At 43.5% G+C, this 18,288-nt stretch overlaps 1 protein-coding gene across 4 annotated transcripts; it reads left to right on the top strand.

Moving 5' to 3' along the window:
• Positions 1–94: 94 nt before the first annotated feature.
• Positions 95–17,392, top strand: GOLGA1 (golgin A1). Of its 4 annotated transcripts, none has more exons than XM_051807509.1 (23): positions 95–202; positions 551–857; positions 2,511–2,601; positions 3,946–4,020; positions 4,503–4,600; positions 5,075–5,107; positions 5,832–5,960; positions 6,232–6,401; positions 6,811–6,922; positions 7,045–7,140; positions 7,366–7,491; positions 8,642–8,737; positions 9,189–9,284; positions 9,533–9,685; positions 9,903–9,998; positions 10,711–10,800; positions 11,416–11,518; positions 12,352–12,509; positions 12,944–13,105; positions 13,590–13,649; positions 14,172–14,342; positions 15,253–15,339; positions 16,127–17,392. In XM_051807509.1, the coding sequence occupies exons 2-23, from the start codon at positions 723–725 to the stop codon at positions 16,205–16,207; spliced, it is 2,418 nt and encodes an 805-aa protein (XP_051663469.1). In that variant the 5' UTR covers positions 95–202; positions 551–722; the 3' UTR covers positions 16,208–17,392. The 4 variants fall into 4 exon arrangements, with proteins under 4 accessions (XP_051663469.1, XP_051663470.1, XP_051663472.1 ...); XM_051807510.1 differs by lacking the exon at positions 95–202 and adding an exon at positions 209–227; XM_051807511.1 differs by lacking the exon at positions 95–202 and having other exon boundaries at positions 359–857; positions 16,127–16,219; positions 16,305–17,392.
• Positions 17,393–18,288: the final 896 nt, after the last annotated feature.

Genomic DNA, 18,288 nt, shown 5'->3' with positions numbered 1-18,288 from the left:
GAGGGAGGAGCGGGGCCGAGGGAGGAGCGGGGCCGAGGGAGGAGCGGGGCCGAGGGAGGAGCGGGGCTGAGGGAGGAGCGGGGCCGGGGCTGAGGGAGGAGCGGGGCTGAGGGAGGAGCGGGGCCGGCGCCGCTTCCGCCCCGCGCGGCGCTTCCGGGTCGGCGGTGCCCGGGGAGCGGCGGGGCCGGGCCGGCCATGGGCGGTGAGGGCCGTGAGGGGCTGTGAGGGTCCGGGTCCGGGCTGGGGGCGGGTGAGCAGCGGGGACGGGCCCTCGGTGCCCAGAGCGGAGCGGCCGCCACGGGCCGAGCGGCCGGGCCGGGCCGGGCCTCCCGGGCGGGTGGCGGGGGCCGGGCTGAGGGGACCCGCCCGCTCCCCCCGGCGCTGTCACCGTTCGGGGCCGTTGGTTTGGGGCTTTAACGGGTTCTGCGCCGCGTGACCCGATTTTTTAACGTATTGTAACAGATGCGATGTTAAAGGGCGTTCAGTTTCCTTTAAATGACTCGTGCGGGTGGGATTTTTAGTGTGGAACCCATTTCTGCTTGATTTGCAGGTACTGTCAGGCCGTGAGGGCTTTAATGGAACTAGAAACGCAGTAAACCAGTGGATGAGGCGCAGAATTAAATCTCAGCATCTGGAAGCTTTAAACAGAGTGCCAGTGTATTAAAGGGTGGAGGTCGTGGGTTTCCAAGGGACCTGGATATTTCAGCGCTGTAAGCAGTAAAATGTTTGCCAAACTGAAGAAGAAGATCGCGGAGGAGGCAGCGGTTGCCCCCAGGCCGGGAGGGACTGCCCGGATCCCCAGGTCTGTCAGCAAGGAGTCCATCACGTCGGTGGGAGCAGACTCGGGAGACGACTTTGTGAGTTGCACCTTGCTTTGAAATCGGATTTCTCTACCAGCGTTTCTAATACGGCCCTGCAGACAACCGTTTTAGCTGTAGTGTGTGAGACTTACTGTGGTGTCTTTGTAAGTGCACCTCTTAATGCATAAGTCATTAGCTCGGATGAACTTAAACACTGAAGAGAAAATGTTTGTATGTGAACCATAGTAGTTGTCGTGAGGCTTCTATTCCTATGTAAACGTGAGTTATAAAGTTGTTTCAATACAGAACATTGATAAACAGACACAAAATATTGAATGAAGCTGTAGTTATGCATAAGATACCTATTTGTAAAATTAATTACTGAAACATAGAATCCCAGAAGGGTTTGGATTGGAAGGGACCTTAAAGACCATCCAGTTCCACTCTCTACCATGGGCAGGGACACCTTCCACTATCCCAGGTTGCTCCAAGCCCTGTCCAGCCTGGCCTTGGACACTTCCAGGGATGGGGCAGCCACAGCTTCTCTTTCAGTAGCAAAACAAGCTAGATCTGGCCAGCTTTCATCTTGCCATGGATTCGGGTTTACTTCTTGGCTTCCTGGGACTGTTCCTACCTGAGACACTGTGTGTGTCTCTGCCAAAAACCTTGTGTGTGGTTTCGTTGCACTCAAAACTATTGTAGTTCCTCTCTTTCGTTATAAAGCGTTGTTTAAACAAGTGATGAAGTTCCAGGAGCGTATGGGTTAAATGAAACCCTGGAATGCTCTGGCACCTCTGCCCTGGATGGCTGGCTGTCACATTTTTGAAAGCCTGGATTAAGGCAGTGTCACCCCAGTGCTGGAGCCAGCAGGACCCACTGCAGAGCCAGCAGCAGGACTCTGTTTGCTGTCTGCAAAGTCAAGAAGTTATTTACACAGTTGAGCTCCAACTCAGTTTTTCTGAAGCTCAGCTGAAATTCCAGTTCTGTCAAGCAGAAAGTGGGAGCTTCTAATGTTTAAATACATTCTATAATGGAAATGCATTAGTCTTCTGTTTTGCTGAGTGTTTTTTTAGCACTTAACACATTCTCATGTAGAAATTCCCTTCGCCACCCTGTGACTTTAGAAACAGAAAACAAATAATGGCGGTGGCTGAAGTCTTGAGTGGTTTTCAGAAAAACTCCAAGAATTAGTTGTTTTATCAATATTCATTTAACTGCTCTTAATATTGATTTTTATGGAGCAAAAGACGCCCCAGGAATCATCAGTTGGTTTTGCAGCGGGGTTTTTGTGGACAGGCTGCTGCATCAGGGCTGCAGTGAGCTTATCCCACCTGAAAACCATTGCTGCTTCTTTTCTCATTACCTTGATTTTCAGGAGTCTCCCTCGACCCTTCCTGGTGCCTGTGCTGCAGAGCCTGGTTTCCATTGCACCGTCTCCTCAGTGCCAGTTTGAACACACAGTTCTCAGCCCAGCTCCCTCCCCAAGCTCTGTGCTCCAGGAGCAGCCAGCCTGGCACAGCCCACTCTTTAAGCCCTCGCTGTTTTTCTCCTTTGGCATTTTTTACACGTTCTGCTGTGCTAGTACAACTTTCCCCTTATGTGAAAAACAAGTGTCATTCCTAGGTGGGAGAGTGGTTGTTATCCCAGACTTAGTGTGTGGCATGATTGCTTTTTCTGAGTAACTTACATAACTGTTGCTTTTCTCCCAAGGCTTCTGATGGAAGCAGCTCCAGAGAGGATCTTTCATCCCAGTTGTTCAGAAGAAACGAACAAATAAGAAAACTGGAGGTGAAGCTGTCTGGTATGTGTCCTGATACATACAAAACCTTGTTACTGCAGAAAATATTTTCCTTTGAGTTTAAGTGGTTTAATTTATTAAAAATACGTGGGTTTAGTGTTCTTTGAAAATTGATTTGTGGCAACCCTGTTGATTGACATCTAGGGAGCATCCAGTATTAGTGATTTTGTATGAGGATGACTGGCTCTGCTGATTTCACAACACATTTATGTGATTCCTTGGAACAGCTGGGATAGCTTTCTGCCCCATGTTTCAAATAGTGTCTGTCCCCACTTTTATTTTTCATGTATGCAATGGTGTATGCAATGGTTTGTTTCTCAGAGTGTGAGCTTTTTGATGCTGACAGTAACACAGTGCCATCCTTAAAGAAGTGTGCTTGAAAATGAAGAAAAAGCAAAGAATTCAACATAAAACAGTCTTGAGGCTTTTTTCTTTCTAATTCCTTGTTCTGCAAAGCTGTAGTGAGGACTTGCACTGACACTGCATCCCTGTTGTAGGGAGGGGACCAGAGACCATGCTGAACTGTGTTACACTGCTGCTTCCCAAAGCTCATGGAAGGCCTGGGAAAATAGGGAAAGGTTACAATCAGCTCAGGATTATTTTAATTTGTTCTGGACACTTACCAGGCTCCAGTTCAAGAAAATATAGGATTCAGAAATGATTTCATGCTGAATTTGAAAGGCCAAAGTGCTCACCTGCTTGCACAAGGTAAACTTAAAAGTGGTTGAGGCTTAGCAAGAGAGAGGAAGGCTCTGATGTCAAGAGTTTTGTGCAAGCAGCCCAAGCAGTGAGTGAATCCTCCTTTCCATTGCACAGAAGCTTCTCCAGGGTGTGTGTGTACTTTATTTAGGTGTTTATTCCCTGCCTCCCATGTCAGTTGTGCTGGGTGAGTGTGAGGGCAGCGAGGGCAGTGCAGTCAGGGCTCAGCCTCGAGGTGCTGTGGGACTGGAACAATGAGCACAGGGGTGCAATGTCCATGAATTGCCCCTTCCTTGCACCCTCCAATGCCAGAGACTTTTCCTGAACAGCAGTAAATAGATCACTGTTCTGGAATGAAGTAAAAACTGGGGGCAGTTGTTCATTCTCTGGTTCTGCCCTTGTCTGTGTGACTGACACCCCCAGGACTGGCCCTCCTGTCTGTGCCAACCCTGTGGACAGTACAGAACTGTTTGCTTGTGTTCATTGTTGTGGTCACCCAAGTTTTCCTCAGCAGGAATGATTTTCTGATTGAGAAAATCATTGTCATTTTGCCACTCATCCTTTTTTCTTTCTTTCCCCCTCCCTCCCAAAATGTCCTTTCCCAATGTCTGTCCATTCCTGGTCCGTGCTTCTCCTTCCTCACCCAAGATTATGCTGATCAGATCCGAAACTTGCAGAAGATAAAAGAGAAGCTTGAAAATGCATTAGAAAAGCATCAGGATTGTACGTACTTCTTTTCCTTTTTGTTTAGTTCTTTTAAAGTTGAAAATTGCTGTGGTTGGAAGGAAAGGGGTTTGGTGCACAGGTGTGTTAATCATTTCCTTTCAGACTGTGCACCTCTGTACTCTGTAGAATTAGAACATGGGGTTTTACCTTATTTACAGTGCAAAAAGGAGTCAGTGAACAAAGTTGTTATTATACTCCTTTTGCCAAATTTGGGGCTAACGTTCAGGAGAGACCTTTTAGAAAGCCACAGCTTTGTTTTAATCCAGCAAGTAGCAGTATTCCTGTCTCCTGTTAGCTTTGGCTTCTGGCCAGCGTGCAAGCAGCGTGAAGTAATGAGTGGCACAGCGTTAGTGCTGGAGTCAAGATGGGGCTAATTACTTGCAGAACAAGCTCTTTAAAGTTATTTATAACTTACAGAAAACTGAGAAGCAGTTTTAAAAGATGAGTTTTTAATATAGCTGGTGTTTCTCTGTTGATAGCCTCCATGAGGAAGTTTCAGGAGCAGAATGAAGCTCACCAGGCCAGTCGAGCCAAGATGGCTGAAGGAATGGCTTTGGCCTTGGAACAAAAGGACAAGGTAACAGCTTGAGCATGACTTTTGGCTCTCATGACCCTGATGTTTTAAGCAGGTGTTGCCATTAATTAAAATAATTGTTCAGCATTGTGTGTGTGAGTGTGCCAGCACTGAGGGAAGGAGGGAGCACTGAGTTCCATGCCAGAGCTGCTCTGACTGTTCTGACTGGTTTTAACAAGAGCCCACAAAAATTCCTAATGAAAGGTTAAGCTTGTGCTTTGATAAGATTAGTTGCAATAGACCTGTTGTCACTTTTATTTTACTTGCTTAAAGCTTACCTATTCAGGTAGCAAAAATGATTCCTCAGCCTTCAGCTACAAAGCACTGGCTCTTACTGTTGTTTTGCTGGTTTTGTTTAATCGTTACCACAGCTTAGTATCTGTGAACAATACACATTTTTTTAAAACCATAATTAAATGTCTTTGAAAGTCTACAAATTGCATTTGATTTCTTTTTTCTTCTTTCTTTCTTGTTCAGGAGTGGATGGAAAAACTGGGTCAAGTTGAAAAGGTAATTAACCTCTGAGTTTTTTGGGGGGGTTTAGTGTGTCTCTGTGTGTGTATTTGTAAACACCAGCCTGCACGCTCCCATCTCTATTGGAACTCAACTCTGTTCGGCCCTTTTTATTATTTGATCTTTGTTCAGTGGAAGAAGCCAATCATTTGCTTTTGTTACCAGCCCCAATGCTTCAGGAGGTGTTTCTGAAATTACTTTTCAGTGGGGAAGTAGAGAATGTTGTGATGGGAAAGTTGTCCTTCTGTAAGGTGGAACGGTAGTTTCCTTTGTTACAGAGGAGGCAGCTGGGATGCAGAAGGAGGCAGAGACTTTGTCTGAGGTCTTCCAGTGGGTCATCTGTTTCATAAAATAACTGAAATTGTTTGGTAGGGATTTTTTTAATACAAGATTTCGGTCTTGTAGTTGTTCCAAATGTTTAGCTTAGTCTGATTATGAAGACATTAAACATGCTACTATTTTTGTCCATTTTTGAGAGCTCAGTGTCAGTGATCAATGTTGGCGTTGTAATGAATTCAGATTTGTCTTTGTATGTTCTGAAGTTTGGTGGTTTGCACTGTGCCATGCATGTGGAGGGATTTCCAGTTCTACATGTAGCACCATCAGAGCCTTAAGGCTGCAAGACAAGATTCCTTTCCCAGAGAGTTTAACTAAACTTCTGTTGACTTGACATGAGAACACAGATATTCTTGGATTCCTTTTGGTTTTGTTCATTTATCAGGAAAAAAAAATGCTCCAAATACAGTTACAAGAAGTGAGGGAGCAGAGTTTGAACCTTTTCCAAAAACGAGATGAGATCGATGAACTGGAGGGCTTTCAGCAGCAGGAAATTGCCAAAGTTAAACACATGGTAAAAATATTTCAAACTTTGTTTTCTTTCCTAACATTTTTACTAGAATACCAAATTAGTGGTAGTTCTGCATGCACTTTTTTAGCCTTTATGCTTGTACTGCCTTGGTCAGTGTCAAAATTCTGACAGTGGGTACTGAATATGATATTACAGAGTTTATTATTTAATTCAACTCATAACTTAGTAAAAAAGGCAAGTTTCAGTGAAAAGGTTTGTCAGTATTACTGGTCAGCATTACCTGTATTGCCAAAGATAACCTTGTAATATTCAGCTTTTGAAGAAGGAAGAGTCTTTGGGCAGAGCAGAGCAGGAGCTCGAGGCGTGTGCTCGGGAGCTGACCCACGCCAGGGCAGAGCTGCAGGAGGCCAGGAGCGAGGCCTCGAGCCTGAGGAAGGATCTGCAGGAGCTGCAGCAGCAGTCCTTGGAGCTGGAGGCACAGAGGTAGGGAGCTGCTCTGTCAGGGGAGCTGCTCTGTCAGAGGAGCAGTGGCTGCGTTTCCCCTGTGTTTTTACTTTGTGCCCAGTTCTGTCTTTTTGGAAGAGTTTCTATATGTAGTGAGTTGACTGAATCATTGCCTTTGCTGTGCCCATGGGGATGTAAGTGCCAAGCCAATGATAGGAATACTTGTTTAGGGTTTTGTAAATTTCTTATGATTCCTTTTTTCATATAGATTGAATGCTTAATTGTCACTTTTTTTGGATAATGTATAATCAAGTAGTGGTTGATGGTGGCTGGTTTTAGGACAAAATTTTATTGTTGCTTAGTCCATTTTCATAAGCAGCAGAATTATCTGCTAAAGATTATTTTTCTGAAACAGTGTGTCACTTTTTTTTATTCTTTTTCTGTGAAGAGATGAACTAATGACTGCTGAGACAAATGCAGAAAATAAGATCACTGCTCTGGAGTTAAGAGAACAGGAGCTACAAACTGTCATTCAGCAGCTTTCTGTAGACTTGCAAAATGTAAGTTTGAGCTAAGTGAGATTTGATTCAAAGAGCTCCATTCTGCAGAAGTTAGATTAGATATCAGTTATGTGGTGTTGGAAATTTAAGTTTCAAAATAAGTAATTTCTCACAATTTTTAGGCTCGAGTTGCTGGTTCTGGTTGTGAGAAGAGACTGGAAGTGTTACAGGCAGAGCATGAATCTCTGAAGGTGGAATATGAGCAGCACAAGCAAAAGGTGAAGTGCTTTCAGATGCATCTGGTATTGCTTGTGTAAAGGTGCACACTTGGGTAATGTACCCCTTTGTGTAGCTGGAAATTTGCCATCTAGAAGATATTTTAGGGTTATATGGTCTTTTCAAATAGGACTTTCCTTTCTAATGGCACTTCTGAAAGTCAAAGCACAATGGATTAGCTGAAAACTTCATGACAGAAAAGGTTCTGTGACTTCTCGTTCTCACAGATGACTTTTGAATTTGCTGAGAGAAATAAATTTACTGAACAACTGCAGGAAAAAGTGTCTTCCCTGGAAAAAAAACTAGAAAGGAATCTCTCAGGAGATGAACATGTGCAGGAGCTGCTCAAAGAGGTAATTATACAGTTATAGACTGCTTAGAAGTGCAATCTTAGTGACATTTATTTTTTAAGGACATGCATTACTTCTCACCCATGGAAAGAATAGCTGATGATGTCATGCAGGCACATTTGTCCCTTCAGTGTGTTTTGGCACTTTGTCAGTGCTGGGCAGAACATGTGGGAGGCTACACTGAGCCTGTTTGTGTAGATCCTGCACAGATGTCTGTGTTGGCCTTTCTGCATGGTCTGTTTGGGCAATGCATCTGGCTGCTTAGAGGGAAAAGAGCAGCTTTTTAACATCCCCACAGGAGATGGGACAATTTGGGAGTTTTTTTGGTTAGTCCTGGCAAGAACAGTGAACACTTTTCCTTGTAGTTTGGTAAGGCAGTGGGACAGGGAAGGGAACTGTTTGCATGTAGGTGTGCAAACAGAAGCTTGTATATTGAAAACCTGAGCCTCAGAAGTGCTAAGAAACAGCTGAAACCAGAAACTTGGCTGTGGTTAGTGCCCTTTCTCTCATTGCTTCTCCATGTCTTTCTCAGGCAGTGATGTTCCTGCTCAGAACTGGCCTGGAGCAATGTTTCCCCAGCTGGGTCTTGGGGAGGCAAGGGAATGTTTGCTCTTCCTTGGTCAGGCCTACAGTCACATCACCTTGGTGTTGCTGTGATAAAAGAACTTGGCTTAGTAAACTAGGGCCAGTTTAAAGTCCATGTAGAGGTACTAAAACATTTTTGAAAGGAACTGCCACAATGAGGAAATGTTTTTTGTAGTTTTGTTTGTGTATTTGCTGTGATGCAGGAGAAATTAAGCTTCATAAAAGATTTTTTTTTAATCCCTTAATCTTGGCCTGGATTACAAAATGATGACCAAGCTGTTGGTTAAGGTTTACATCTGAATTGTGGCAGGATGCCAGGGAATTTCCCATTCTTAATATAAATGATGTTATCCTCAGGGCAACAGGATCTATGGAGGCCCTATGCCATAGCATCAAACAAACTTGCTGGTTCCCAAGAGCAAAGCTGTATTGCACATCAAAATTCCTGCTCCATTCTAGTTTGACCTTATTAATGAAACAAAAAGAAAAATTTTAATTTAAAAAAATCCTCAAACCTAATCTCTTTGTCCATTCTTTCTCCTGTTCTTCACGTCAATGTAATCTTCAGAAAGCTGCTCTTGAGCAGAGACTGGCTGAGACCAGGCAGCAGGTAGTGACAGACAGAACACATCACACCCAGGCTCTGCACCGATTGGAAACACAGGTGAGGAGGTTCTAATTTCACTACAAATTCCAGCTGTTTTCATCCTCTTTGTGCCCTGTCCCTCCTCCCCTCGCTGTGCTGGTGCTCTCAGCCAACGTGAGCCTGCATGTCACATCTAGTCTTGAAAGGAAAGTGTCATTGCTCAGTGTCTCTGGTCACATCCCCACCTTCAGTGCTGGAGAGGGGCCTAAAGGTGGTGGCAGTAGAGATTTTGTGCAGATCCTCCCTGTCCTAAGAAACAAATAGCTGAAGTGCAGGCAGTGCTGGGGGTAGTGCTGTGATGATGAGTTTTTAAAACCAGCATGTGTCAAGTAGGCAGCCTCTCTGATCTCTGTGGTTTCGTGGGTTCAATGTTTACCTTCCCCTCCTGGGTCATCCTATATTATGCACATTTTTTTATAATAATATAGATGCCAATGGATAAGGAATTTAATGTATGGTGTTATTTTAGAATAAAGAACTGGAACAAAAACTACAGATTGCAACAGAAGCATTGAAAAAGAGCAAAGAAGCAGCTGCTGAGCAGGATCTGAAGATCCAGAAGCTGGTGAGTATCCTGCATGTTTCACTGACCAGGAGCAGATAATCTTCAGCATCCCCAGAGACTTTCACTTCCGTTTGTTTTGTTGCTCAAATGTTTTCTTACCTTTGTCTCCTGAACTCCTGTCAGTGAGTACATGACACTGCTGCCAAAGGAATAATATTCCTCAGTTGGAGTCTCATGGAATGGTGTCTGATCTTGTCAGAGCGTCAAAATAACATTTTATTAATGCAGTGTTCTTTATTTCTCATAAGCAAACTGATCTAAAGCATGAAAGAAGTCAACTGCAGCAACAGATTTCAAGTGAGAAACATCAGTATGATCAGAAAGTTACTGGGCTGGAGTCTCAGATTGCTGCTCTTGAAAAAGCTTGGGAGTTGGATAAAACAGCGACTCAGCACAGGATTGTAAGTGCAGAAACTATCCAGGGGGCCACGGAAGTCTTAACAAAATTATTTCAACACTGCTTGTAGAACTTTCTTGTCATCTGAATGTTCTTATCCAGCACACCTGGCATTATAATAGATCTCATACTTTGGGGAACTAAACATTTGATGTGTTTAATTGTTTGAACAAAGCATTAGAACAATTGTACTGAGTATTTAAGCAATCTTTATTTTACAGAGCCAGTTGGAAAAAGAAAATGGAAGTCTTAGCAGAAGCAGAGAAGAGTATGAGAGTTCTTTAAAACAACAAGAGTCTGAACTGGACAGGCTAAAGGTGAGGGCTGAACTGGGCAGTGACATTGGCTCGTACCGAGCGGAGGCTGGGGAACAGGGAGCAGCACAGTGTTACATTCGGTGCTTGGAGGCCCATTACATTCAGGTTACAGGTACTTGGGGCTGCAAATCATCTTTGGTACTCCATAGAAACATGTTTGAGAAGCATTACAAAGGGCTGACCCTTTTCTGAACCAGAATGCTTGGGTCTGCCTAAATCAGGCAGAAATAATACAATCCCGTATTGTCAGGCGTGAAGAGCTGGGAAATCCTGTTAGCAGTGATGAATACAGAATGGTTCAACATCAAATTCCACTCATAGTGTTCAAAGCAAAAAGTTAAACACTTAAATTGGTCTGGTATTTACATCTTACCCAATTTTGACTGTAATTTTAGATTGTTGAAAGTTTTCTGTAGCTACTCCTGGACGCTCAATCGGAATAAAGATCAGTTGTAGCAAGGAGCTGCTTCTTTGTAATAGAGACTTCAAGCTGAAAGACCTTTACAGCATTGGGTTTGTTTGGCTCTTACATCGGTTCTGTATTGCTCTTGCATGTGCAGATAGCAGCAGTCAGTAAAACAAAACTAACTCTCATTTGGAAATTGTGTCAGAACCCTCATAAATCGAGTCCTAATCAACTGGGGTTTAAAGATGAAAGACTTGACTTGATTTTTAGTTGTCTCACATAACCTTTGTTACTTCTGGTTTGCAGAATGAGTTGAGCAGTAGAGAGACTGTCAGTGTGGAAATTGCCAAAGCCTTGGAAGAAACACGGAAACAGAGAGAAGAATTACAGCAGGAGGTTGGTCAATACTGACGGTCTGAAATGTATTTGGGAGCTCCCCACCTTTCACAGAAAGAAACCTATTCATTCTGGTTTGTTCCCTTCAGTGCCTGTATCACATCTGGGTCCCTCTGGAGCACAGCAGGTGTAAAATTGTACACTTCCTCTTAGGGAGGAGCTTGTATCCAGTAACCAAATGTCAATTCTAAGTAGTCTTGTTTTGCTCTTCCTGCATAAAAAATGGTGGATAACGTGAGCTTGTGTTTGCTTAAGGTAGGAACTGCCAACTGAGCAAGTTTGACTGAAGTTAGTCCCATCTTTTGGTTTCTTTATTCTTCTGGTACAGATGTAGGTCTGGGCTTGCAGGGGTAGAAGGGGTGTAAGGCCATCTCCAGTTTTGCTCGGTGGCTTTTGCAGCTGCCACCTGCTGCCTGTGACAGTCTGTGATGGTGGCACAGGGTTCATCAGAAGCTAAGTGTGGTTTAACTCTTCCAGTATTAACTTCACTGCTTTTTGCTGAGGTCAGCATTGTGGAGGTGGTGCCTGCTGAGCCTCTGAGGTATGTTGAAATCTTTCAGTGTCCTCCTCCTGTTTTAGATCTTTAATGACTTTGTTTCTTTGTCCACTTTGAAGGTTTCACACCTGAATGCTCTAATAAAGGAGAAGGACCAACTGATTGATGAAAAATGTGATCTGCTGCTGAAACAGAAGGAAGAACTAAACCAACTCAGTCAAGGTTAGACCAAACAAGTCTCCTGTATCCCAGACAGCTCTGTCTAAGGACAGTCTCTAGTGCTGGCCTTGCCTGGTAGATTGTAATATTTCTGGATTTCTCTTCCATATTTAATCTGTTAGAACTTTCAAAATGGTTTATCCTTTGATAAAAATTGGACAGTCTCTCTTCTGTGTCCTTAAAAACAAAACCACTTTTTGAAATTAAATTCTTATGTTTACACACCATAAAATCACAAATCTTCTATACTTTTTGTTAATTTTTGTTTTGCACAAAACATGAAATGAAAGCTATAGATTAAAAACTTATGCTTCTTTGCACCAGTTTAAAAATTGTGCTTGCTTGATAAAGAGCAGCTGCAAACTGATACTCCACAGTCATACTAAAAATTTAGTGCAGTCATCTCATTCAGTTCCTAATCCCACTGGTTTTGTATGTTGCCAGTATTTGGAAAGGGAATAGAACTGTGGCCTCTTGTTGCCCCATTCCCCTGGGGAGCTGTGTGTCTGTGGCCATGTGTCCCCACAGCTCAGCCCCAAGTGATCCTGTGCAGTCACAGCACAAGTCACACAGACTGTTGATGGGGGTCTTTTAATTGATAATTATGTTATTATATATTAAAGTCATGTATATGTACAAATGTATATGTATAAAGTTTGGCTGCTCCTTTGCAAAAACGTGTGTGGCTTAAATTCCCCTGTTTTTCTGTCTTCATGACAGAGCAAGGAAGAAGGTCAGGGTTTATTTTCTCTGTAATTTGCTTTGTTTAAGAAAATGGATTAGAAACTCCCATTGGATGTGGAACACTGATGCTAAGCAGGTCTCTCTGTTCTCAGATCACGAAGCTGCCTTGCTGCAGGTGAACCAGTTGCAGTCTGACATAGAAACCAGTCAGAACCAAGCAGTGGAGAAAGAGGAAATGGCAAGAAAGGAAATTGAGGAGCTGAAGTTGCAGGTACAGGAGTGCCTGTTGGCCAGAGAACATGAGAAAGATGTGAGTGCAGTTGCAAATCCATTCTGTCAGACTTCCAGGGAAACAGGCAGGTGTGCAAGAGCCCCCCAGTTCTGTCCTGCCTGGTGACACATTCTGGGAGCTGTTTGCTCAGGACCTGCAACCCCAGCAGTGTAGAACATCGTTGTTTGTTGTTCCCTATCTTCCTAAAGAAGGCTGTCCTGTCAGATCTGTGGCTGACTTATGAAAGACAACTCCTTACTTTATTTGACTCCTAAAATATCTTGAGAAAAACATTATGAGACCAATGAGACAGAGACACAGAAGTAATAAGTTGTAGCCAACTAGATTGCCACTAATGCTTTCTGGTTTAAAAAGCATCCACCACCACCCCCCAAAAACAACAACCAAAAAGAAGTCTGGCTTTCTCCCTAGGCAGTGTTCGTGGGCTGATTATGAACTGTTTATTTTTACAGGTTTTAGAACTGGAGGAGTCAACAAGGGCCTTGAACAATGAGCATTTCCCTTCTCCAGAAAATTGTGTGGTGGAACAGAATGGAGAGGTGGCAGCTGCAGATGTCATTCAACTTCAGAAGGATAACAGAGAGCTGGAACAGCAAGTTGCTGAGAAAAACAAGGTGAACTGAAACAGCAGAAACAGCTGGTAGTCTTTCCCCTTTTAATTAGGAAGCCCAGTAATTGGTGCTGTCCATGCTGCAGTGTTAAAAAGACAGGGATGTCCAATTTGAATCCAATGTGCTATGAGTAAATGTTTTTCCTCTGATTTGTACAAGGATCTACCAACCATGGATAAAAACTGTGGTGAGAGCTGTATGAATCCTTACCTTGAAGGAAAGATGCACCAAATTATACTACCTACAGCTTTCCTGCAGCTTTTGTGTGAATTCAGTTCATTCTGCAGTGCTGTCCCGTGAAAGCCCGAGTGTTGTGTCACGTGCCTGCTGCTGTGTGCCACTGGCAAGGCATTCAGGTTGCTTCTTCAGAGCTGCCAGCATTGGCTAATGATTGTTTCATTCATTACTATTTGTTGTGGGTTTTTCCAGATATCTGGGGGTCCTGACAATGAATACTGTGTTAAACTGTCCTTTGCTGTGCTTACAGATGATAAAGCAGCTGCAGCAAAGAATGACAGAACTCAAGAAAACCCTTCAGAAAGAGCTGGTAAGGGTTGTGTTTTTTCAGTCTCATCAGCTGGCACTTGCTGACAGGTCCTTGTAGTGTCGTTGCAAAAGCTTGACCGCTAACTCCCCTTTAATTCCTCGTGCAGGTTTTCCTCTCCAAGAAAAAAAAAATCTATTTGAAAAAAACAGAGGTTTTAAAATTGTTATTTTTGTTCTGAGCTTGAAAATTGTTTTGAAGAAAGCCCAGGTTTGAAAGGCTCAGAGCATGTCAGTGACAGGAGAAAATTACCAGGGGATAGTTTCTAGCACGGAGCCAGTTCTGTGGGGGTTTGGGTGATGTACACATAACACAGCAAACAGCTCCTGCCCTGGAGTGCAGGGAGAGCTGGAGACACTTCTCTGCTGTGACCCCATGAAGGATGAGAAGCTGTTGATGCCCAGGTTGTACCCAGCTCTGAATACAACCCTCTGTTAGATATCCTGAACCCAGATGCTCTCTCAGTGCCAAGTGGACAGTCTACAGTATATTTCTCTTTTTCTGGTTTTCTTTTTTTGTTTGTAGAAAATCAGGCCTGACAGTGAGGTACCTGAGCTACGTGAGAAAGCAAATTCTGAAGTGCCTAATGCTTCTGTGACTGTCACCAACAACTCGGATTTGAACGACTCGAGGGAGATAAACTTTGAATACCTTAAACATGTTGTACTAAAATTCATGTCCTGCCGGGAGTCTGAGGTAAGGGTGTCACTTACCTTCTCTTTCTATGCCTGTCTTTCTCTAGAAATTGCTGCTAAGGACACTTTATGCCAATTCCATAATTTTACACTTAAAAAGTGTACAATGAGGGCCAATGAAATGAAATGGCTAACAGCAGTGTGTTTGGAAGTACAGATTATTATCAACCACCTGAAAGGGAAATGTAAATTTTTAAGAGGTAGTTACGCCTGGATGTTAAAGATCTGCATCTACAAGAGATTCCTTCTGCATTGCTCTGAAAAGCATATGGATTATGTAATTAAAATGGCTGTACATTGAAGAAGGAAAAAAAAACCCAAGAAAAAAGGACATATACCACTTGCTGTTGGTCTGTAAGAAGTAATTCCTTGTGCATTTGGAGCTCCCTCCTGTTTTACAGTGTGTCAAAAGAGCCAACAACAGTTAATTGCAAGTCAGTGGGTAAGGTCAGAAAATTATCCTACACCTTCATGATATCCCAAGTGCTTGACTGCTACTCACTGCTCTGTGTGCCCCATTTAGAGTATTACCAATATGGAGTGAATGTACCTCAGTGTGTATTTGAAATGATAGGATTCTCTCCTGCCTACATTCTGGTTTGATCAACTTTTCAAAGCTTAAAAAGCCAGGAACCACAGGAGCCAGGCTGCTTCTCTGTTCTGACTAACTAGGCTCCCCATTTGTCTTCTTTCTCCAAAACATGCAAACAATTGTTAAAGAACAGAAAGCCAGGAAACACAGACAGAAGAAGTAAGATACAGGCCATCCCAGTCCATTGGAACTGGGGATAATGGGAGGCTGCTGGTCTGCTGAAATCTGTGACAGACCTACAGAAATCTGTGCTGCACCACAGTCCAGAGTGCAGAGCCTGAGAGCATCATAAACAACACACCCCTGTGGTTTCTTTCAGGCATTCCATCTCATTAAAGCTGTGTCTGTGTTACTGAATTTTTCACAAGAGGAAGAAAACATGCTCAAAGAAACTTTGGAGTACAAGGTAAGAGTTCTGTGCCATGTGTAGTCTCTAATGGGACTCCCAACAGATGAAATGAAAATTCCTAGATGCTGGGAGATCAGAAAAAGTGTATTTTCCAAATGTTAGCTACAATAATAAATGTGATTTATTATTAAAATGTTAGCTGATCACATACCTATGTGTCAGAAATTGTCATTTCAGTAAGGGAAATAGCAGCTTTCTGATGCTCAGAGGAGTTCCAGCAGAGTTTTGCCCAGTGGATTTGGTCTGTGGAGGGAAGCTGGAAGCTCCTTGCAGGAGCACAGTCAGTGTTTTAACATCAGGGAGACGAATTCTGGGTTTGTTCTTTTGACATTGGGCTCAGACACCAAGATCTGTGTCTCCTTTCCATGGCATGAGATCTGCATTGTCCCTGGCTGTTGGTGGTTAGGGAATGTTCAGTAGTGAGAGCTGCCTCAGCTCCCTCCATGTCCCACATCATCCCTGCCCACTCAGGGAGCTGGGATGTTCAGTCTGCAGCTGAGATTTCTTCACCATCTTGGTCAGGGAACACTTTAATACTGCATTGACTAAAGGCACTGTGTTTAAATGATTGTAGAGTTCTAATATGAAATTATTTTAAAGGAATATATGTAAATGTAATCTTCAGTCATCTTCACCCGTGGGAAGACTTGGTCTAGAGTCTGCAGCATTCTGATTTATAAATAGTTCTTTCCATCAAATGATGGGGACATGGCTGTGTATTGTATTGTTTCACATGTGTGAAGTGTGAGCCCAGTGTGGTGTGTGTTGTGCTTTTGTGTCCTAGATGTCCTGGTTTGGGTCAAAGCCATCTCCTAAAGGCAGCATCCGGCCGTCTATCTCGAGCCCAAGGACTCTGTGGCCTTAAGGGAACCTGAAGGTGGGGTCAGCATCCAGGCACTTCTTTCTGTGAAAAGAACGCTGAACACACTGCTCCAGGTGTGTCTTAATCACTGTCATTGCAGTATTTTGTACGAGAACTTCTGGCTCTGTTTACAAAACTGATGCTGTGCAAGGAGAAATTTTCACTGCAGACTGCCACACCTCTGGACTGCATTCAGGGACCTCGGTGTCTGTGATGGGAGCCAGCTCCTTGTGCTCACCAGTCCTGTGTTCTTGGCTCCAAAGGGTAATGACAGCCTCACTGACCACGGTGCTGTGGGATGGTGATTCCAGCTGCTGTTCCAGGGTGCTGGAGGGGAGTGACTCCAGGCACAGAAAAGCTGCTTGTGTGGCTGTGGGAAGCCAGCAAGGAAAAACGTGTTGGCAGAACTGTGTTGAGTGTGTGATGGTTTGCAAAGCCTTTCACGGGACAGGAGCAGGAGCTTTAACCAAAAAAGAACTCTGCCTTGCCTTCTTATACTGACATAACTAATGGTTGGCATTTTTTCATATCACTGTGTAATTTAAGGTGCACATATCCTGGCCTGCAGCCCTCAAGGCTGCATGTTGATGATGATTATTTAATTTGAGAGCACAACTTTAGAGTTGTCTGATTTTACTTTTCTTAAAGAAAAATAATATTTAAAATGGTCTTAATTCTAGTACCTAATCCTCAGTCGCCTTTAAAACTAATCCATTAGCCTGTTCCATGGGTTGTTAGCAGTGGGAAGAAGGGGTAGGAAGCTATTTTAAATTTTTAAAGCTAAAGTTTAGGTATTGTAAATCCACATTGAAAAATAGCTTTTATTTAAAAAAAAAAAATCTAGTGACAAAGGGTGAAGAATATTGGTACTAAACACTTTATTATTTTTTTTTCTTCCAAGTCTGCTAGCAACAAATCTTCATAACCAGGATCTGCCTCTTTGGTTGTGGTTTTCTGTACTTCAAATACTGATGCTTAGAAACTGTTATCAACATGTTAACTGTGTCCTGACTACATGGTAAAAGAAATGCTGCTCACGAGGGTTTTGAGTGCAAAATTCAACTCTTAGTGAACAAATCTTGGTTCCAGCAGCTTGTTTTCCTAGTAAAACCATAGGGAAAGGGGACCAAGGTGGCACATGCCTCACTATGGAAGCAACATTTTGCCCATAAACACTATTGCAAAATCTGGATCCAAATGGGAAGCAGCAATAAGTCTGACTTCTTAAAAATGAGACCTATTTCCAAAAAACTACACGAGTATGGAATTCAGTGAGCAGGCTGCAATTCTGGGAATTCTCTTAGAAGGAGGTTCATGTTACTAACAATACTTCTATTAAATATATTCAGGATACTTCAACCTTCTCCAGTGGAGATGCAGTCATTGTTGAGGTGTTTAACTTTGCTGACAGGGCTCTGCCTGACCGTGGAGTGGCTGTGGAGATGCAGAGTTGGAGGTGCAGCAGGTGAGCTGATCCTGCCTCTGTGCACACCTGTGCTGTGCCCGAGGGGAAACCTCCTTCAGGGCAGGTCAGTCAGCAGAGAGGTGAATGTGCTGTGTCCAGATGATCCAGAGCCCAGCTGGCCTCCCAGGCAGCCACGTCCCTGGAGCTGTTACCAGGTACTCCCAGGAGCTGTTACCTGGGTACAGGTGACACTCCTCAGCTTAGGTTTATCTGAAGTTAAGAAAACCAACAGGATCTTTTGGTACACTAAAGCTTGTCCCAACAGTCTTTAGTAACTGGATCCATGGCACTTCCAGAGGATAGAACAGTTCATGGAATGTTTCAGCTCTGCTCTACTGTGAAAATAGACAATCAAAAAGTAGATTTATCTGAAGTCTTTCTACTGAGACACAGCAGGGTGGAGTAACCCTGTTTGTTTTGAGAAGATTTTATTCTCTGAGGTCTTTTTCTTTCAAATGTCCCTTTGCCCAGCCCTGTTTCTGTGGGACCAGGGGTCAGGACTCCCTGGCTCAGGTTGATGCCTGCTGAATGACTAATGGGTTTATGTTGATCTTGGCTTGAAAGGTTACTGAACAATAAGGAATGCAGGACAGGCAGCCTGGAATAGTGACAAAATCCT

The sequence above is a fragment of the Manacus candei genome, unplaced genomic scaffold (assembly GCF_025592945.1).
Source record: "Manacus candei isolate 608988 ecotype Guabito, Panama unplaced genomic scaffold, ASM2559294v1 h1tg000071l, whole genome shotgun sequence".
Lineage (NCBI taxonomy): Eukaryota > Metazoa > Chordata > Aves > Passeriformes > Pipridae > Manacus > Manacus candei.
This window is presented reverse-complemented; position numbering and strand designations above follow the sequence as displayed.